Below are 18,191 nucleotides of genomic sequence, written 5' to 3' on the forward strand. Positions count from 1 at the left end.
TTCGTTTGGTGTGCGCAAAATTAAAAATGGGCTCATATTACAAAATGTTACGTGCATCTTTCTGTTGTTTGACAACGCAGAGCTCTATGTGATTAACAATGTGGCAGCTCATAGCAAGAAAGAAAATAATTGTTTTTTCAATATACAACCCCCATAATAATTCAGAAGTCAATATGCATCCTCAGAGACTTTCCCCGGCAGAGGTTCGGGAGCAGCAGGGTGGCCGGCTGCATTTCCTTGGGAGTGGGAAGCTGTTGCAGCCCTGGCTGGGGTTTTAATGTTTAACTATAACCACTGGGACTGGAATCACAGCTTCTAGTGGCCTAGTATGAATACTAATAAGACACTGGGCCATGGAGTTCCTTGCTGATTTTGACAGTTTAAAGGATCAGTTAGTTAATTAGAAGATGACATGGCACATCGCATCCCTTGGCTCCATCCTGCCTTCTGTCTCCTCTTTTCATTTTCTTTTTTGACATGTTAGATTACATCATTACTTGTAGTTTCACTTGTTAGCCACACCATGAAATGAGAATATTTTAAACTGTAATTATTGTGATATCTCTCCTCTGCCAAGAACACGAAATTCAAAGAAAGCATACAGAAACTTGAAATTCAAAGACTTGGGAATACATGCGTGGTAGTTTATAACCTTCTAACTATAGCCAATAAACAGAGAAAGATTTTAAGTAGCACAGAAAATTGTGTTGATCATCATACTGGCAACCAATCTAGTATTCAAGCAGGGACCCCCATCATCTGTGCTTTATTTGCGAGTTATTTAATGCTTTCATTCTCAGAAATCTTGAGTCTCTTCCCCCAGCCATGAACTGATTGTGCCTCTAGACATGTACATGTACATGCAATCTACTGTACTATCCTAAAATGTATGGGTTTTCCATCATTGTCATAGTCAGAACACACCAAATAACATTAACAGAAACGCGGGACTATGCAGTAGCCGTCTAATTTGGGGGGAAGAACAAAGGATAATAAAGGTGGGCAGGGGATAAGACATTTCATTGAAGCATTAACTTACTTCTCAACTACACCTAATACCCCAAAATAGACAAGCCACAACCCAATACATAAAAATTAAAGAAATAATGCGCAAAGCTAAAGTCACACCATAAATCATAAAAACTTAGAAGTTTTTCATCCCAGTATCATACTGCAGTTAGCCATCAGGACGAAAAATCTGGACACATAATAAGACTTTGGAAGAACCACAGCCAGTTATTTTGTATATTACTACATAATCTCATTAATTAATATTTGTCTTCTAACTTACATTCTGTCTGTAAAATTCTTATCAAGGACATTGGTCTGTTTTCTGCAGAGAAGTGCAGAGAAACGTTTGTGCGTTACTTTCTCAGTACTTTTGCAGCTTGTCAATCTGCAAACAGAAGAGTCTGCAGGAAAACTGGGGTGCAGTTGATGTGCTGTGGAAAGCAGCAGCTCTGGGGCTTCACTGGAAAGGAGCAGATTAGTGGGTAAATGTGTCTTCCAATAGGAACGATCATTTCAGGGTTATTATTGGTATTCATCACTGTGTCTGACTGCCTGTGTACTTTCACATTTGTTTTATAAAATGTTTATATTTGTGTAGTCATTTCAATACTACTTAATCAATATTGGTTATCAGAATATGTATTTTGAGGGAAGAAATTGCAGAGGAAGTATATCTACATAATAACTCTATGCAGTTAGCCAATACAATAACCTATATAGGTAATTTATTTTTTTCATTAAGATAAACATGTGATCTCCCATTGATTCACAGAGTTTCACAGAAATACAGTGCTAATAACAGGTAGAAAACGTTTCTGCTGCCATTGAAGATAAAGCTGGGTAATCTTACCTGTAGAAGGAACAAAGTTGGGAGTTGTGTGCCCTCCAACAGTGGCCTTTACTCATTGAACTACAATTCCTTGTTCAAGCTAAACCAAGTTAGGCTTGAAAAGGGATTAACACCTTAGAGTGCCTTTTATCAAACCAATGTTATTGCAATAGTATTGATTTCATAATGAAACAAGAAATGAACCAGCATTGGTGCAGTTTCATAGGCTGGTGAGATTAAATTGTAAAGAGGATAAATGGAACCCAAATACAATGCTATATTGTTGGTGTATTTCATACATTAAAGAACAGAAAACCATGCACTAGAGCATTCAGTAGGACCTTGGCCATCTTTTGTATTCTTCCATAGTTTCAAGATTACACCCTGGTTGGTGCTGGGAAGGCACAGGTGAATTTCCAGCACAGGTACAGCCTTTCCTGGGAGTGCAAACCAGTCAGAGCCCCCACGTGCCTCTGTTGCTCTTTTAGCCTGTATGTCTAATCCATTTTGACTGTACATTTGCTGAAGCAGACGATGAGTGCTCCAGGTGTGCAGAACAGTCCTGCCTCACTGCCAGCCCCTCTGGAATTAACCACACAGAGCAGTTCTAGTGGTAATGCCAATCTCCTTCAGTGGAAATGCATCTTTCCCAGCTTCAAAGACAAGAAATGAACACTTACCTTTGTTCCTGTAAGCTTTAAATCACATTCCATTCAAGGTCTAGTCATCTTTGGGTCTTTTCTGCATAGGAGCTCTAGCTGAGAATTAGCAATCAGATTCTTCATTGTCCACCTCAGACCACCTAGTCCACCTAGAAATGAACACAAAGGCAAATACATAAGCAACCTTTTTTCATTTTGACTACCATTTACCATTAATACTTAATATCCGCACATCCTTTTCATCAGATGGTTAATATAAAACCTAATGAACCATAGACGGCATTCCTGTTTTGCTCTGTTTCGAATTAAGTGTGGAGCAGTAAAAACTGAGAAATGAAAGTTAATGTCCTTTCAAATAGAAATGGCTTAAAATTCAAAATATGAATATAGCTAAAATACAAAAGTAAGAAGGCCGTGATCCTTAGCAGGTTGTGGCAGTTTCTGGCCATATATTATTAAGCATTATTCAGCTGACCCTAAGGGGAGTTCATCTGGAGACATTAAGGTCAAAGAGCAGAAGCATTTGGACATAGTCAAATGGATTTTACACCTTTGTATCTTTCTGACATTACTGTTTTGCTTCAGCAAACTGCCTAATATCAGATATATCCTACTGGGTACCTTTCTAAATCACTTCAATTTTCTTTGTCCCTGGGCTACAGTTATACGATCAGGATCCAAAGCTATCACAGACTATGATATACTATTTTACTTGCTCGTTTGTATTAGAATGAACTTTATTAGCTTTTGGGCACGTGTCTATCAGTTTTAAAGATTAAGTATTATGTCAATTGCTTTTATGCAGCATTCAAGTACACTGAATCATTTTGCTTGCTCTGAGATTATTAAAAGTGTATTATCACCTTTACAGAAAACATTTTTGTTTTAAAATGAACCATCACTCATAGCAGCCTGCTTACCAGTGCTGTCCCTTCTAAAGTGATATTTCACAGCAAAATCAAAATGGGGATAGATGCTCTGTAAGTAACTGCAGATTTGAGAGCACCTGAACCTTATAAACCCAAGTGTATGACTAACATTTGACTCCATTCTATGCTGTCATTATCCACTTTATTCATCTAATTATTCTTAATTTTCTATTTTATATTCTTGTAACTGCTAACAATAACCACAGCACTTTTACCATGTAAAAACTAACAATTTGTGCAGGCTTAAATTTGTCATTCTTCTTAAATAGAAATATCTAGCTAAATAACGCGTAAAAAATTACAGAGATGAGCTTGGCTGTTCAGTATCAAAACCAGGAAATCAAAGCTGCTTTTTTGTGAGGAAGCTGAGGTTTCAGCCAACGTGAAAGAAGCTTTTAGAGCACAAATCCAGCCTATAATCAGATTTTCTCATTTCCTTGCCAGTCTTCCATACTTTTGGTTTTGTGGTTCCTAGTGGCTGGCTACATCGTGTCATGAAAGGGAAAATGGATCAGCACAGTGTGTTGGGGATTGGAGCTAAAGAGCAACTTTTTAAAGTGTGATCTGCCTCCAGGTCCCTCACTCGGGCACTGCCGGGCTTGAAGTACCAAAGCTGCCAGATGATTTCGGAGCCGTTGATGATTAGGTTAAAGAGCACTCCTTTTCTGATTAGTTCATTCTCTGTTCTCAGTAGTTAAAACCCTGTTTCACCCGCTTCCATCAGGGTGTCATCGCTGTGAAACCAGCATGTACATCCTCTGGTTCAGGGGTCGCCTTTTGTCTCAGTCTTTGACCAGGACCTCTCGGCACTGCTGTAACAGACACCCAGAGGCAGCCCACAGGAGGAGGAGTTTCATGGTCCTTAGGTCAGTTCTTCGCATCCTAATTCTCCCCATCAGAAGGTCTCGGTGGCATATTAAACAGTTATTTACCCTATTCTGACCTCATCATTTCTGCTTCATGAAAGACTGAATTAACACGATTGTATTCTTGCATCTCCTGGCCTTGCAGCGCTCACAGTGATGTTGCTCTAATGTTCCTGTAATATTATCGTCTTTCTCAAGTGGCATAAATTGAAGAAATATCAGACTCTTTAAAGAGCTTAGAGGACAGAACAGTTTCTTCAGTGGTTTAACAATAAATATCATTTCATTTAAGTTACTTCTGAGAATTGGAACCCTTTCAGAGATGCTAAGTGGAGCAAATAAGGATCTCAAGGCTTCAGCATTAACTGATGGGAATAAAGCCAGGGTTTTACATTTGCTTTCACATCCTCTCTTGTGGTATGTTTCAGTTTAAATATTTTGGCTCCACTCTCGAAGCTTCCAATGCACAGGCAGATTGCTGTGCCCACATGCAAAAAAGAAGAGATCTTTTTGCTGTTCTGTTTAGAGTATGTATTTAGTTGTTGTGTATGCACAATGCCATAGAAAATCCTAGTTTGCTTTCAACAAAGGACTTTTTAGAAGGGTATTTTTAAAGTAGATCTACACTAATTAAATGTATTAGGAATCCAACACTTCAGAGCTATTGGTGGATTGTACTATTGAAAATTTGCAAGTAAACACAAACACAACTCAGTCTGAACCCATTTTCAACAATAAGGCACTCAAACTTTAAAAGAGGCTGTAATTAAAAAGCACCCTAACACACTTTGAAAATTTCCAGATACTTACTTTAAAGTACAGTTGTGTGGCACAAACAGTTTTCTTTCACACCACTCTATGTAATCATAATCTGTACAGTTTCCTGACTTCTGTTTATATAACACACGAATGCGAGAATTATTTATAAAGTCACAGATGTTCTCTTTCCTAGTCTTTGTTTCTCGCAAGTCTTAAATATTTGTAAAAACAAGAAAAGTAATTAAAGTAATGATACATTAAGCAAACATTCCCCAATCAAACTGCTGAAATAGGAATCATTTGTTTAAACAGAACTTGCTAAGTATATGTACAAAAATATAACGTTAAATAGTTACTACATACTAAGAAAGCCAACTTGCATTTGAAAAAAAGAATAAAAATAAAAATAAACAATGCCAAACCGTTAGTAATATTGCAGTCAGCCTCTCAAACATTAGGAACTCCCAGAACCGGGTGCAACGGTTTGGTGTTTGCCCAGATCTGTGGAGTAGCTGTGTGCCATCTGCTCCTCGCACAAAGGACATGAGTTTATTCTTGCTGGTGGGAACTGCTGTCTGAGAGCCAACACTTGGCAGCCTCAGTCCTTTCCCTTGCAAAGCTGGCAGAGGCGCTTTTTAGCCTTTGAGTTCCCTAATAACATTCCCCTCCAGGGTGCAGGTCCCTCATGAGCGCTTTATTTCCCTCTTTATTGTGATTCACCATCCCATGCAGACAGGCAGGACACCTCAAGTTCATTGGTCTCCTGTGGATTCCACTTACCTGCCAACACCTGACAGGCTTAATCGTAAAATAAATCAAACATTTACATCATTAAATTTCTACTAGGCTTGTAGAGACTGTAGGTTGCAACTAAGACAAACACAAAAAGCAAAACCAGCCTGTGGTCTCTGGCAAGATTGCCTCCTCACCATCACCCACTGTTTATCCAGGAGACAAGAGCGGCACCCTGCCCTTTGAGGTGGCCTGTGCTGTCTGGCTGCTTTCCACCTTCTGCTCCTTGGGAATTAGCTTTTGGACACACAGGCAAATGTCTGATGGTCAGAGCCAGGTATCTTGGTAAAAGGGATTTTGCAGACTTGGTCACATTTAATCAGTCAGGGAGCAAGTAATCTAGATAAATGCTAATGAAAACCCTTGCTGGCACCTTGTATATTCAAAGACTATTTACTATTGTTCCTAGTCAGCTCGCCTGCTAACTTCCCATTCAGCCTGGATTGCTCAGATTCAGCTGGAACCACTATAATATTCACATTAGACATGATATAAGCCATCCACTGTGTGTACATTTTGTTAAGCTCATTATCTGTGGCACACTGGCAAGACCACACATGACACGTTGTTAACCCAAATGACAGATCCCATAACGAGCTGCCTTACTGGGACAAACCAAAGGAAGCCAGTTTACCTCCACCATGTACGGCACGTGTTGACGAGGGTTCCTGTAACACGCTGGGCTTCCCAGTGTATGTATGTTACAGAGCAAGTGTAATCACACAATTAACATTCACCCCATCCCAGACAGCTTGGGTGGCTCTTTCTGTCTCTCTGATCCAGCAGTGAGGAGCACTGAGAAAATCTCTTTGTTCTTGATGTCAGTCCTGGAACCTCACAAAGAGCAATCAGGAAACAAAACTGCAGTGCTAGGGCCTCATCAGATCTTGTGGCATCACCCACCGACATCATCCATCACGGAAGAAGTCTCGTAAGAATTAACCTGAAAACTCATAGCAGCTTTTTACTCAGAACATGCAAACTGCAACAGCTTACGAGCTGACCAAATTTAGCAGATTTCACAGGGACACCACAAACCATCCTTATGCCAAACTTCAAATTCTTGTTTCAACATATGTTCATACTAAAATCTTCTCAAAGAAGACACATCCAGAATTTCTTAACGTGGGCAAACAATGTATTTTTTGTTTCTGTAACCTTACTCTTGGAAATGACTGAAACACTTTGGCTGAAGTGTACCATTAAAAACAAGAATCAGCCTTGGACAATGCCCAGAACGCAAGTTTCCAGCCCAAAGATTTAAAATTTGGCAAAGTACTGTAAAAACTTGTCTGTATTAACCTGAGGTAGCAGTACCGTTTCTGCCTATGAGATGAATGGAGAAATACAAATTAGATTTCAGTAATAGAAACCATCTCTGTTGAGATAAGTGCTGGCCTGACTGTCAGGGTCGCTTATTTACCAGAGCAACAGTGCAACAAAGCCAACTGCCCCATTAAGCCACACTGTTTGCTGCTGAGCAACGTGCTCGGGCTCTGTTGGAGAAATCTGAAACATCACATCTATGGGATCCCTCCACTCTTACATACAAACAACAGTCTTCTGCTTGACTTTCTCTCCTGGCCTGATTTACAGATTCTCTTCTGGAATCAGATGAAATGTTATCTCATGTAGTCTATCATGTTACTACAGGAAAACAACAAATAGGTGCATTTCCGTTGAAACTGGAAATGAAATATCCTGCATGTTCCTGTTCTATTTCTAATCAGATCCAGCTGTGTGGTATTTCTAAAAATAATTCCTGACTGAATTCAGCCACCTGAACTGAACAATAACATTTAAATAGCAACTAGTGTTTAGGAAGAAACTTAATTGCATTTAAAAAAAAAACTAGGCAACATTTTTGAAAGTTTTACCTTAAGTTGCTCAATCAAATTACATAACCAGATTCATCTAATAAAAGCCATATTTTTCTTTTTTACTATTTCAGTAGAGTCATCTGTTTTTTTACTTCAGTTATCATCATCATCTTTTCTGTTTTTAGGGAACACCAGTTCCCTTGTGCAAGAACTTTCCAGTTGTTACGACCCACAGGCACTGGCTGCCAACCAGCTTTGGAACAGCCCACAGTGCATGGCTGCACATCTCACCAGGGATGGCCTGAGCCGTTCTCAGCTTGGAGGGCCAGCAGTAAGATCCAGCTACTTGTGTCTTTCTCTAACCTTGTAAGTTCACCTGCTGTCCCATCAGGGAAGCATCACAGTCACAGCACAAGGATGGAGTCCCGACCTGCTTTCACGTGTTTGGCCGGGATTTAAGGAGGTCTCCTTTCTTTCTTTCCCTGTAGGCAGATTTTGCTACCAAAACACAGTCTCAGAGTTAAGGGCCCCCTTCTTGTCACAGTGTCTATTTACTAAAGTTTAGTACTAAAACATACAAACAGCATGATAAAAATATTCAGTAGCTGAATATTTTAATGCAAATTGTGAATCAGTACAATTGTAGCAATAACTGTGTATCCTACAAGATACCTGTGTACAGAGTTTGGACACATAAAAGCTGCAGGTAATACTTGCACAAAGTTTCCATCATCATCCACAGAAACTCGCTAAGCAAACACTCAGGAACCAGTTAGAGAACCACAGTACAAGATCCAGGCCCACTGCCATGCAATGCCTGTGTCGGAATTACACCCTTGGTCTCATTCCTGGCTATTTTATCATCTTCTTTATAGCAGAATGAATTGAAACAAGGATTGTAAAAATGCACACCTTCTGAATGCTTAAACAATTGGAAAAAGTATAGCCCATCCAAATTCGTAACAAAAGGTAGTGTTTCCTCCAGTCTGGAAAACATCCATAAAGCTTATGACTTATGAGTACTTTTCTAGTCCATTGGGCAGTTCACTGATGTTTTATTCTTTGCGTCTGTGGCACAGGATCAGTATGGATCTAGGCACTCGAATACTGAGTAGTCATAAATGCCATACTTATTGTACATCTTTTCATAAACTAGTAAAGTTTATCTTTTTAATATAAAAAAATAATGTGTGAACCTGTCATCTACACTCTTCAAATGCAATGAGTCAGTAGCAGAGGTGGCCATTTTTCACTTGGTATAAATATTAATCTAAAGCTAATCTATAAATATTAATCCGAGGCTTTTTTTTTTAAAATCCACAGACATTCAGGCATATCTCTTTTGCTTTGTAGCCAGGTCCTAAGGCTGCATGTAGGCTTTCATGGACAGAGATGGCCTTTCTCTGCTGTGTTTGTTAAATGCCTGGTTCAGTCGTCTCCTGCTATAAAACTGAGGCTCTCAGATACCACCACGCTATGAGAGGAGAATAAATGCTACTAAGCATATTCAACTTTGCCACAACTGAGTTTGGTACCACTATACTCATTTCACTGTGACTTACATTTAAACTGTACTTCTAGCCTGCTTAAATATGTTAAAAATTATCCTGAGGGACCACAGTAAAATGTAGTCATGTTTATTTGTAATTGCTACAAAATGGTTTACAAAATTGTTAGTGTCTTTTATTATGCCTGCTACTGAAGCACTTGCCTGTTAATTAGAGAAATTTCAGCTGTCATAGCTGGCAATTATAGCTTCTGTATCACTGTCTGTTATGAATAGTCAATGAGAGCTGATTAATATGCATGAGCAGCAGTATATAGTGCGTGCAGCGGAGCAGGGTGCTGCAGCGCAGCGGCAGAGGGAGCGCTGAGTGCTGCCGGGGACGGAGGGCGAGCACAGAGGATCGGAGCAGGATCAGAGCAGGATCAGAGCAGGATCGCTCCGCAGCACCCCGGGCGATTCACCGGGAGCTGCTGGGGTCCAGCCAGCCCGCCTGGGAGTTCCGGGGCTGCCTGCATGCTTGTGAAGGGAGACTGCTGGGGCTGCTCTGCTCAACAGGGAAGATTATTTCTGCCGCTTATTTAAACATGGGATGCAGTTTGTGCACTCTACAGAAGCAAGAAGAACAGTACAAGTTACTGTATGAAGTTCGTCAGGTAAAGAATTAGATTTCATTTCTAAAAGCAGATGATCTCTTTTAGGCTTGTGACCACTGTTAACAACAGGGAAATTGGAGTGCCAAAAACTGCTTATACAAGTGGAAATGAAAGAGGGCTTGCCTTATTTGATATGTGCATGATAATTATTGTGTTGTTATGATGTACCTTCCCATTCACACTTGCAGAACATAAATATTTAAATATGTATATTATTACACATCAACCTTTTTACAAAACTTTACATCACAAAACAGGACTCTGTTGTTAATTTCTGCAGTATGTATTAGGTGAAATTTCTTGACAAGGATCATGGCTTGGACACACATTCTTTAAACAAGTTCGGAAAGACAGCAAGGAAGGTTTTGAATCTGTTTACAAGCACACACAGACACTTGTGTCTGTGCAATGCATTCATTCTGTGCTCAGTCTGGTCTTTAAGTGCCTGTTCCTGTCAATGTAACTTTATGGGTAGTTCTTGTAGTTTTTGTATAGAAATGCCAGCTAGCAAACAGTTAGATTTGACACTATATGAAAACTACTGCTCTACGGATCTTTATAGGTCAAATTATTCCTATTAGGCATCAAATAAGTTTTCTAAAAATGTGATAATACACTAACTTCTATTACAAAAATGGTGGTTTCTGTGTTTCTGCTTTTCCTTCTGTCTGTATTATCTCCCCCTCTGAAATTTCTCACTCTGTCACATCTGAAGTACAGTCTGGGCCAAACCAGCATGATGGAACCATGCAAAGCGATGGCCAGGTGTTGAGGGACACACTCCTACTAATCTCTTTTCAAATAATCACAAGCAGAAAGCTTATGGTTAACCTCTGCTAACGTGAAGCAGGTTGTCTGTACAAACTCTCCAGATAAACACAAACTGCCCAGATCCCTCCAGCTGTACTTTACCAATTTGCTGTTCAGAGTAAGTGTCAATTACCGCAGTGACAGGAGCGTGGGGACGTTCCCCGGCGCTGTTGTGCTCAGCGCTCGCAGGCAGAGGGGACGGCTCGGCGGGGAAGGAAATCCTGGCTCCTCGCTGCCTCCCCACCTGATGTCACTGACAGCAAAGGGAATAAAATATGTGGCTTGTGTGTTATGCTAGTAGGGAAGGGATTAAATTTTAAACACATAGTTTTGATCTGGTTCTCGCTCACTCACCCAAAGGACACTGATGCTTTGTGGAAGGAAGAAAAAAAAACTTGTGAGAGCAAATAGGAAGACATGTGTACTGTCATTTCTATTTATACTAACTCACTTCCACTTGCTAAGTCACTATGCATGTGATGGTAGGAAGAATTTTAGAGAGAGGTAATCAGATTTCTCGGACACTATTCTGTACTGAGAACTAGTTTCAGATGCTGCCTGCAGCAGCAGACCTGGCGCCAGGTATTGTTTGTGTGAATCCTCCGTTCAGATCAAGCGGTGGCTGTGGAAATAGTTACTTATCCTCCAAGGTTGCCAAGTTTTCTCGCAGTCAGGGTTTGAGGACAATCAGTGAATCACATTCAGAAGCGCAACAACCAGAACAAACTGAAACAGCAACAAATTATGAATATTTTGATTGTTTAGGAAGTTCGCACATTTTTTGTTGTGAAATGAAGGTGGCAGAGAATCTTTGCAAGTTACTGACATCTAACAGATGCAGGACAACATTCTTTAAATGCATGTCCTTAAAATCAGTCACAGGAACCGTCCCACTGATATCTGAGCTGACTGAACTATCTGGTGCTGGCTGTAGGTGCAGATGCCCAGCAGTAGTTTGGATTTAGAAGTCAACCTGCAAAAATTGCTGCAATCTACCCTATTTTCAGTGATGTGTGGAGCACAGTGGAGAGCACCTGTGATTAACTCCAAGCATGGAAGTCCTTTGCAAAACGTGGTTGGAATAGCCTCAGCTTCCACAAAAGCGAGAGGTGCATGTAATCCTATAAAACTGAATTTCTAACATAGCAAAACCTCATTATTTAAGAGCATAATCCCCAATTATTCCAGAATATAAATTATTGTGCAAAATTATTTTAACAGGGTACTACTTTGATTTCTCTGTTTCGCAAGACAAGTGGGAGGGAATTCTATAGCTCAGTAAGTACATCCAGATAATTAAATGTCACTATACCTATAAAAATGCATCCTCATGTAAATTAAGAGCAATCAGTTAAAATTTAACCATGAGGGAGATTAAGAATTATTTTCATTTCAAGTAACAAGATATAAAAGACTAAAGTTTCAAAATATGCTAGCAGTAACAAATACCTCTTACAGTGGTTTTATTTTGGATCATCCATGGAACCCTAATATCATGTGATAAGACGACATTGCCATTTCTAAGATAACTAATAAGAAGCTCTTTTAAAGTTCAAGTTAGACAAAATTTGCATAACTTGGGTTTAGGAAATATTGAGCATTGTTACTAATAAATCCCCTTAGCCTTATTTCTTAAAAGTTCATGACTCTCAGATGTAGGAATTCAGAAAACATTTGCAAGAATTAAGAATAGTACATAGCTGCACTTTCTCTATTAGGCCAAGAGCTTTAGTGTGGCTGGGAAATCAATGCTTCAATAAATTGCAATTCCAGAAGGTCCAGTACGTCTGGCTCCGTAAGTCCTCATAACAGAGAGCACAAAGAGGATCAAATATACCAGGGCTCAGGCTTTATCCCTTCCTCATCCATAGATAATTCAAAGAGATCCTCTTCATTAAGGGCTTTGGCACATTGCCTACAATTTCTTTTTGGGCTGCTGTGAGCTTAATGATGCAGAACAATGGTCTTCCCTCTTGTTGAACACATACCTTATTGTACCTTTAATCACATAATAAAAACTAAATTAAGACACCTCATCATTAAAGTCTATTGTAGCCATGCATATCAATGCTTTGTATTATAAATACAAAGGGGACTGTGGCAGCTTGAAATCTCGATGCAGAACAGCATCACTGACAATAAACGTGCTTGTGGCAGCAACATGATGTGTATAATATCTTAGATATGTCCTGAGATTTACTTCCCAGTTGCATACAGCATGTGAAATCAAGTAATTATATCCTATTAGATTTTCATTTTCTAGTTAAATGGAAATATTCTTAAGAATATTTTTATGGTTATGAAAATGGAGAGAGAAAGGAAAAGAAAGAAAACTAGAAAATTGGGAGGGTGTTTCAGGCTAGTTTTCTAGTTGGCTTTTCTCAGTGTCGTCAGCTCCTATATAAACAATAACAGAAATAAAAGCTTTTCCCTTTGTAGGAAAATTCCTGAAAGTAATCCCCATTGAAGGAAACCTAAAGAAAACTGAGTGACCTGAGATAGAGCTTTTGAATTTGTAAAATAGAAAAAGAAGATTAGGACCTCAATTTAAGAAACTTTCAGAGTACGTATTCCACTCTAAGCACAAGTTTCCTTACAGTTGGGGAGGTAGGCACACAGTGAAATCATATCCTAAAAAGACAATATTTCCAAAGACAAGAACATGGTTTTAAATCACAGATGACTCTAAACTGGATGGGCACTGCTCAAAGCTGTTCCTTGGGATTCAAGATGATGGAGTTCATCCAGTTCTCATGGTAGGAAGATATCATAAAAACAACGCACCAAAGCTGGCGCTTCCAGCTGAGGAATCGTGCAATAAGCGAGCATGGAGACTGGTCCCTTCCTGCAGGCCGTCCCTCCAAAATAAGGATGGAAACGCTGGCAGGAAATAAGCTCACGTTGCCACTGCCCTTGCTTCAGATGATCTGAGGTCAGAAGATTTCTGCTTCCATGATTGTTGATCTGGCACCTACCACAAATACTAAAGTTCATATATAAATAAACAGTTGGTGTAGTGACCTTTTAGTGTTTTAGTAACTTGAAAGTCCTGTTCACATGCTCATGGCCTGGCACGTCCCAGAGACAAGTAAAAATGACAGCGTTGGTACAAACAATGGTGGACAAGCTGGAATTGTCTTTTAAACTAGACTAAGACAGGATGCGGCCAAGGCTGTATGAGCACCAAGGTCAGCGTACAAATTGCTGTGCTAATGAGCAGACAGTAGTGACAAGGAACTAACCAATCCTGTATTGCTTTGGCAACTTCCAGCAGCATCACTTTTGAGGAGACTGTTGGAGACTATTCCTTCAGCAGGACTCACATGCAATCCGGCTGCACTGAGCTGATCACTGAAACAGTTCCCTTCACCATTAGAATTCCATTCACATGTTCAGACTTGCAAAAATTAGACTAAGTTAATCAGTCATTAAGTAAACCTGATTCAGGGAAACAGTCTTAACTAGATTTGAACCTACTGAGCAATGATGTTATCTTAAATCAGGGTTAGAATGAAGCTTGCTAAAATAAACATTATGGTAAAAAAAAATATTCCTAATCAAAACTGTACGATTTGGGAAACAATAATAATTGTCTCTATACATATGCTTTTCACACCCTCAAATTTAATTGAGTGGGCAGAGAATTAGTTAGTCTACATTTCAGTAGTTTTCCATGTTAAGACCAAACTGGTTGTGCCAATTATAGTAAACTGGTCTACCTGAAATACACTGTATGGCTTCAAATGCTCTGTACATACACTCTCCGTGCTGCAGCTGAAATTAAGAATAGCATTGAAGTCATATACTGTCACTTCACTACCATTAAACTTGACCTCAATAACAGTTGTGAACCTACCACACTTATTTCAAAGTAGGCATGTGTTTGCTTAAACAAGATGTTAATTCCGAGGGCTTTGTTCTAGACAGGCTTTCCTACTGCTGAATTAGTTCAGTTGTAGAAAAACTCTGCTTGGCAGACTGGAGACTCATAATCTTCAGAAAACTGCCCTTTAATGATCATGGCGCCTGTCTGTGGCTCAGAAGTCCCCTTTCTTAATTAGACATTTACCAGAAACTGGCAATTGAAATTTTCCTCTTCACTTGACGATGAATAATGCAATGCCTCTGTTAGGATTTCTCTGGAAGATACTTTTATTGCATGTTAGAGGAATATTTTCATCAATAAAGGACCTTAGAGAAGATGTGATATGAAATAAACAAAATGCCTGATGGCCACCTGTGGTATAAATGGGTAATTTGACTTACTGTATACCTGAAATATCTTACTGTTTGCTTCATAATCTTTCAAAAAATCACAGTGTTTTTCTTCTTTAAATGAGCAGATTAAATGCTTAACCATACCCATAGCTTTATTTGGATTTTTTTTTAAGTGATAAATGATTGAAAAGATGAGTTTTGTAATGCTTTACATTTATACATCTGTTTAATGCTATGAAGCAGGTGGCAAGAAGTCACAAGGGAGAAGGCAGTAGGGACAATCACTCTGTGCTTTACTGTCACATGGCAGACATGGGCTGGGAAAAAGGAAACATATGGAGCAATGAAAAAGTGCAGATCTAATAAATGTGTTTTGCTGTGTTCATTAATAACGAAACAAAAGGTCAGGCTTCACTTTCACTAGGACAGGACAACTCTACATTTTTCTTTATGCTGGATGGTTCCTTGCAGAGACTCAAGGGGTAAATATAAGCAGATCTACTGAGAACCCAGTAGCCAGTTAGGAATTTGACTGGAGGGTGGCAGAATAAATAACATAAAATATGCATAAACGTTGAACAAGACTACAATATTCACTACTTTAAACAGTGAGTATTGAAGAAAGCCTTCTTCTTAATACTGTATATCTTCAGGTAAAAAGCTACAGACCACAATCTAAAAAGAAAAACAGTAAGCATCGCGGCAGTGTTTTCTTACTTCTGTCACTCCAGTGATAATTCTGGAGGTGGACATGTTGTAGGTGATTGGACACACTGTCCACTGCCACAGGGACCGGGCACTTCATTCCATTTCTGATTGCTGAAATTTCTCCTGGCTTTCCATTGGGACACCATTTCTCAAACACTACCATCAGACTCCTTGGCGACACTTGAGAAATAAAGTGCTTCACAGAAATAGTAATCGTACAATCAGACTATAACCATATTTGGCTTATGCATTTTCATGGATCATGTGCATTTACACTGAATTAGTTCCTACAGTATCATTTTAGAAAAAGTGAACATTGATATTTTGAAAAAATCATAGCTGATAAGAAAGCCTTATAATTTGGCGGAGTTGCTTTCAGAGTGCAACAGAAGCTCTAGTACCTGACCTGACAGTATCTGTGTAACTGCCATGGATTTTAGCCAAAGAAGGAAAATGAGCATGTTCTCCTCAATAGCACACTGAGAATTCTAGGCTGTGGTCAAGTGCCGTGGACTAGAAGGGTAGAGTGAGGTGGTGGTGGGATTTCTACCTACACAACTTCGGAGGTTTGTGATCTTCAGCTGAGAACAGTGCTGAGTTTCTGGAAGCGGATGGCCCAGGATTACAAAGCCCACTCTGTGAGCAGCTACTGGAGGAGCAGACCCTCCTCTTAGCGAACCCAGTTGGGTCTGCCGCTGCTGCTGGGTTCCCAGGGAGCAGCACTGGCTGGTTTTTGCATCTTTTCTTGGCAGCAACTTGAATCCCCTTAAATCCAGATTTCTTCAGAGCGATCCACAATTGCTCTTTCCACAACTTGCATTAGAGATACTTGTGGAAGAGGGGAGGGCAGTGGGAGGATGGACTCAAAAGCTGCAAATGAAGAGCAACAGTGCAGAAACGGGTATGTCACACAGCGTCCTGGAGATCCGTGTTCAGGTTTCAGTTGTGGTGTGTCCCAGTGACCTTGGGTAGATTACTGACATGTTCTGGGTTTCATCTTCTCACCTGTACAATATACTCCCTTTTGTCTTTTTGCTCAGAGCAGTCTTGTTCTGCGTTTGCATGGTCTGATATGCTACTAAAATAATAATATTTTAAGGCCTGATCTATACATCAACTTGTACTATTCTGATTTTAATTGAGGTATGGTATAAATATTGCTAGACTGTCAAGTATTGGAGCTGTAGGTGCTGGAAGGGAATAGCAGGAGAAAAGTCCCTCTGCGTATTTCTTACTCTCACAGCATTCTCAGAGCACCCTCTGCATGGCACTGCTGGAGAAGGGTGGCTGCTCTACAAGGACTTTGACCTCAATCACTGCAAGCATTCATTTCTTATGTCAGTTTAATTTAGTCTAAATCCATGTAAGATTACACCCTCAACTAAACAGATTAATCTTTTTATGCTATTTACTATCATTATGTATTATACTTGTCATCACATGAAATAAATGAAACATCATCAGTATGGCAACACCTCTCTTGATTGCAATTATGTGCTAGAATGATAAAAGGAGAGACAACTCTTGGACACCTGCCTGCATGGGGAGCTCTCGTTACAAGGTTCCGTATTTTAAATATAAAACTAGAAATACACAGCTTTTTGAAAAGCAAATTATCATTCATTTAAAAAAAAATGTATTTTTTGTAATTTGCTGTAGTAGCCAAATACACAGACACAGGGTTTGCCTCTTGGGAAGAGCACACTGGAGAAGGGCACGAGGATTTCAGTGTCACGGCACAGGCAGCCTACAGCACAGAGCTGTACGGGGCAGATCCAGACGATGAGAGAAAGTGGGGAATTGCACTTGCTAAATTCTGCTCGTTAGTAATTCATGATTATTTATGTCTGTCATTTGTACTTCACTCATAAGTATAATTGATTGACTCCCTCTGGGGTACACTACTGAAAAGGCAGAGTCATTCCAAAGGGACGGCCTGTAAACTCCTGTCTGTGCTTTATATGGACCAGGATCATTAAGCCATGAACAGATACACAAAAGCTCACCTTTTTAATGCTGACAAAACTAAAAAAAAAATATTTCTACCCTCATACAAAGTCATTTAACATGATGAATGTATATTTAAGAAAAAAGAGCTCCAAGTAAACTTTACTTATAGAGCAATTACAAGAGTCTCAGAAGCCCCAACATTAGTCTAAATCTGTTTTCATTGAAGCAACTGATAAAATTCCCCAGTGGTTTTATTTTGAGTCGTCACACATCGGAGCAGAGTCTGAGAATCCAACCAAAAAAAAAGCAGGCACAGTTTAGTATGCTATATACAGTACTAGCACTGCCTTGTTAATACGTAAATGTGCTAATTACTAGCAGAATAAAAATTCCTTTATTTCAAGGGCCTTTCTCCCAAGATTTTACATTTGGAAGTTAACGGTTTAGAGAACAAATGTATTCTGTACTCTTAAGTAAAGAATTTTTCTTTGGTCTTAACTATTTTGTCATGGAGGGCTCACAAGGCAGAAGGGAAATGCACACACATGGAAACAGTCTATTACTAAACAATATAATTCTGTTTTTTTGAAAAAGAGAGAGACTGTCCATATGAGGGAAATAAAAGAGGGATTAGGTGGAGCTGGGAGAAGAATTAACCTATATTTCGAACCTTCTTT

The 18,191-nt window shown here is 39.5% G+C and overlaps 1 protein-coding gene across 2 annotated transcripts in view; it reads left to right on the top strand.

Moving 5' to 3' along the window:
* PDZRN3 (PDZ domain containing ring finger 3) overlaps nt 1-18,191 on the top strand; it is a gene marked incomplete at both ends in the record, with an annotated part of 139,168 nt that overhangs the window by 98,348 nt on the left and 22,629 nt on the right. The window contains one exon of one of the 2 annotated variants that reach the window (XM_080350466.1): nt 9,760-9,828. The exons of the other annotated variant lie outside the window; for it this stretch is intronic. Coding sequence (XP_080206592.1) covers nt 9,760-9,828 — 69 coding nt within the window. Of the gene's footprint in view, nt 1-9,759; nt 9,829-18,191 lie in introns of those variants that run through there. 2 annotated transcript variants of the gene reach the window in all.

This window comes from Nesoenas mayeri (assembly GCF_963082525.1).
Source record: "Nesoenas mayeri genome assembly, chromosome: 10".
Taxonomy (NCBI): Eukaryota; Metazoa; Chordata; class Aves; order Columbiformes; family Columbidae; genus Nesoenas; species Nesoenas mayeri.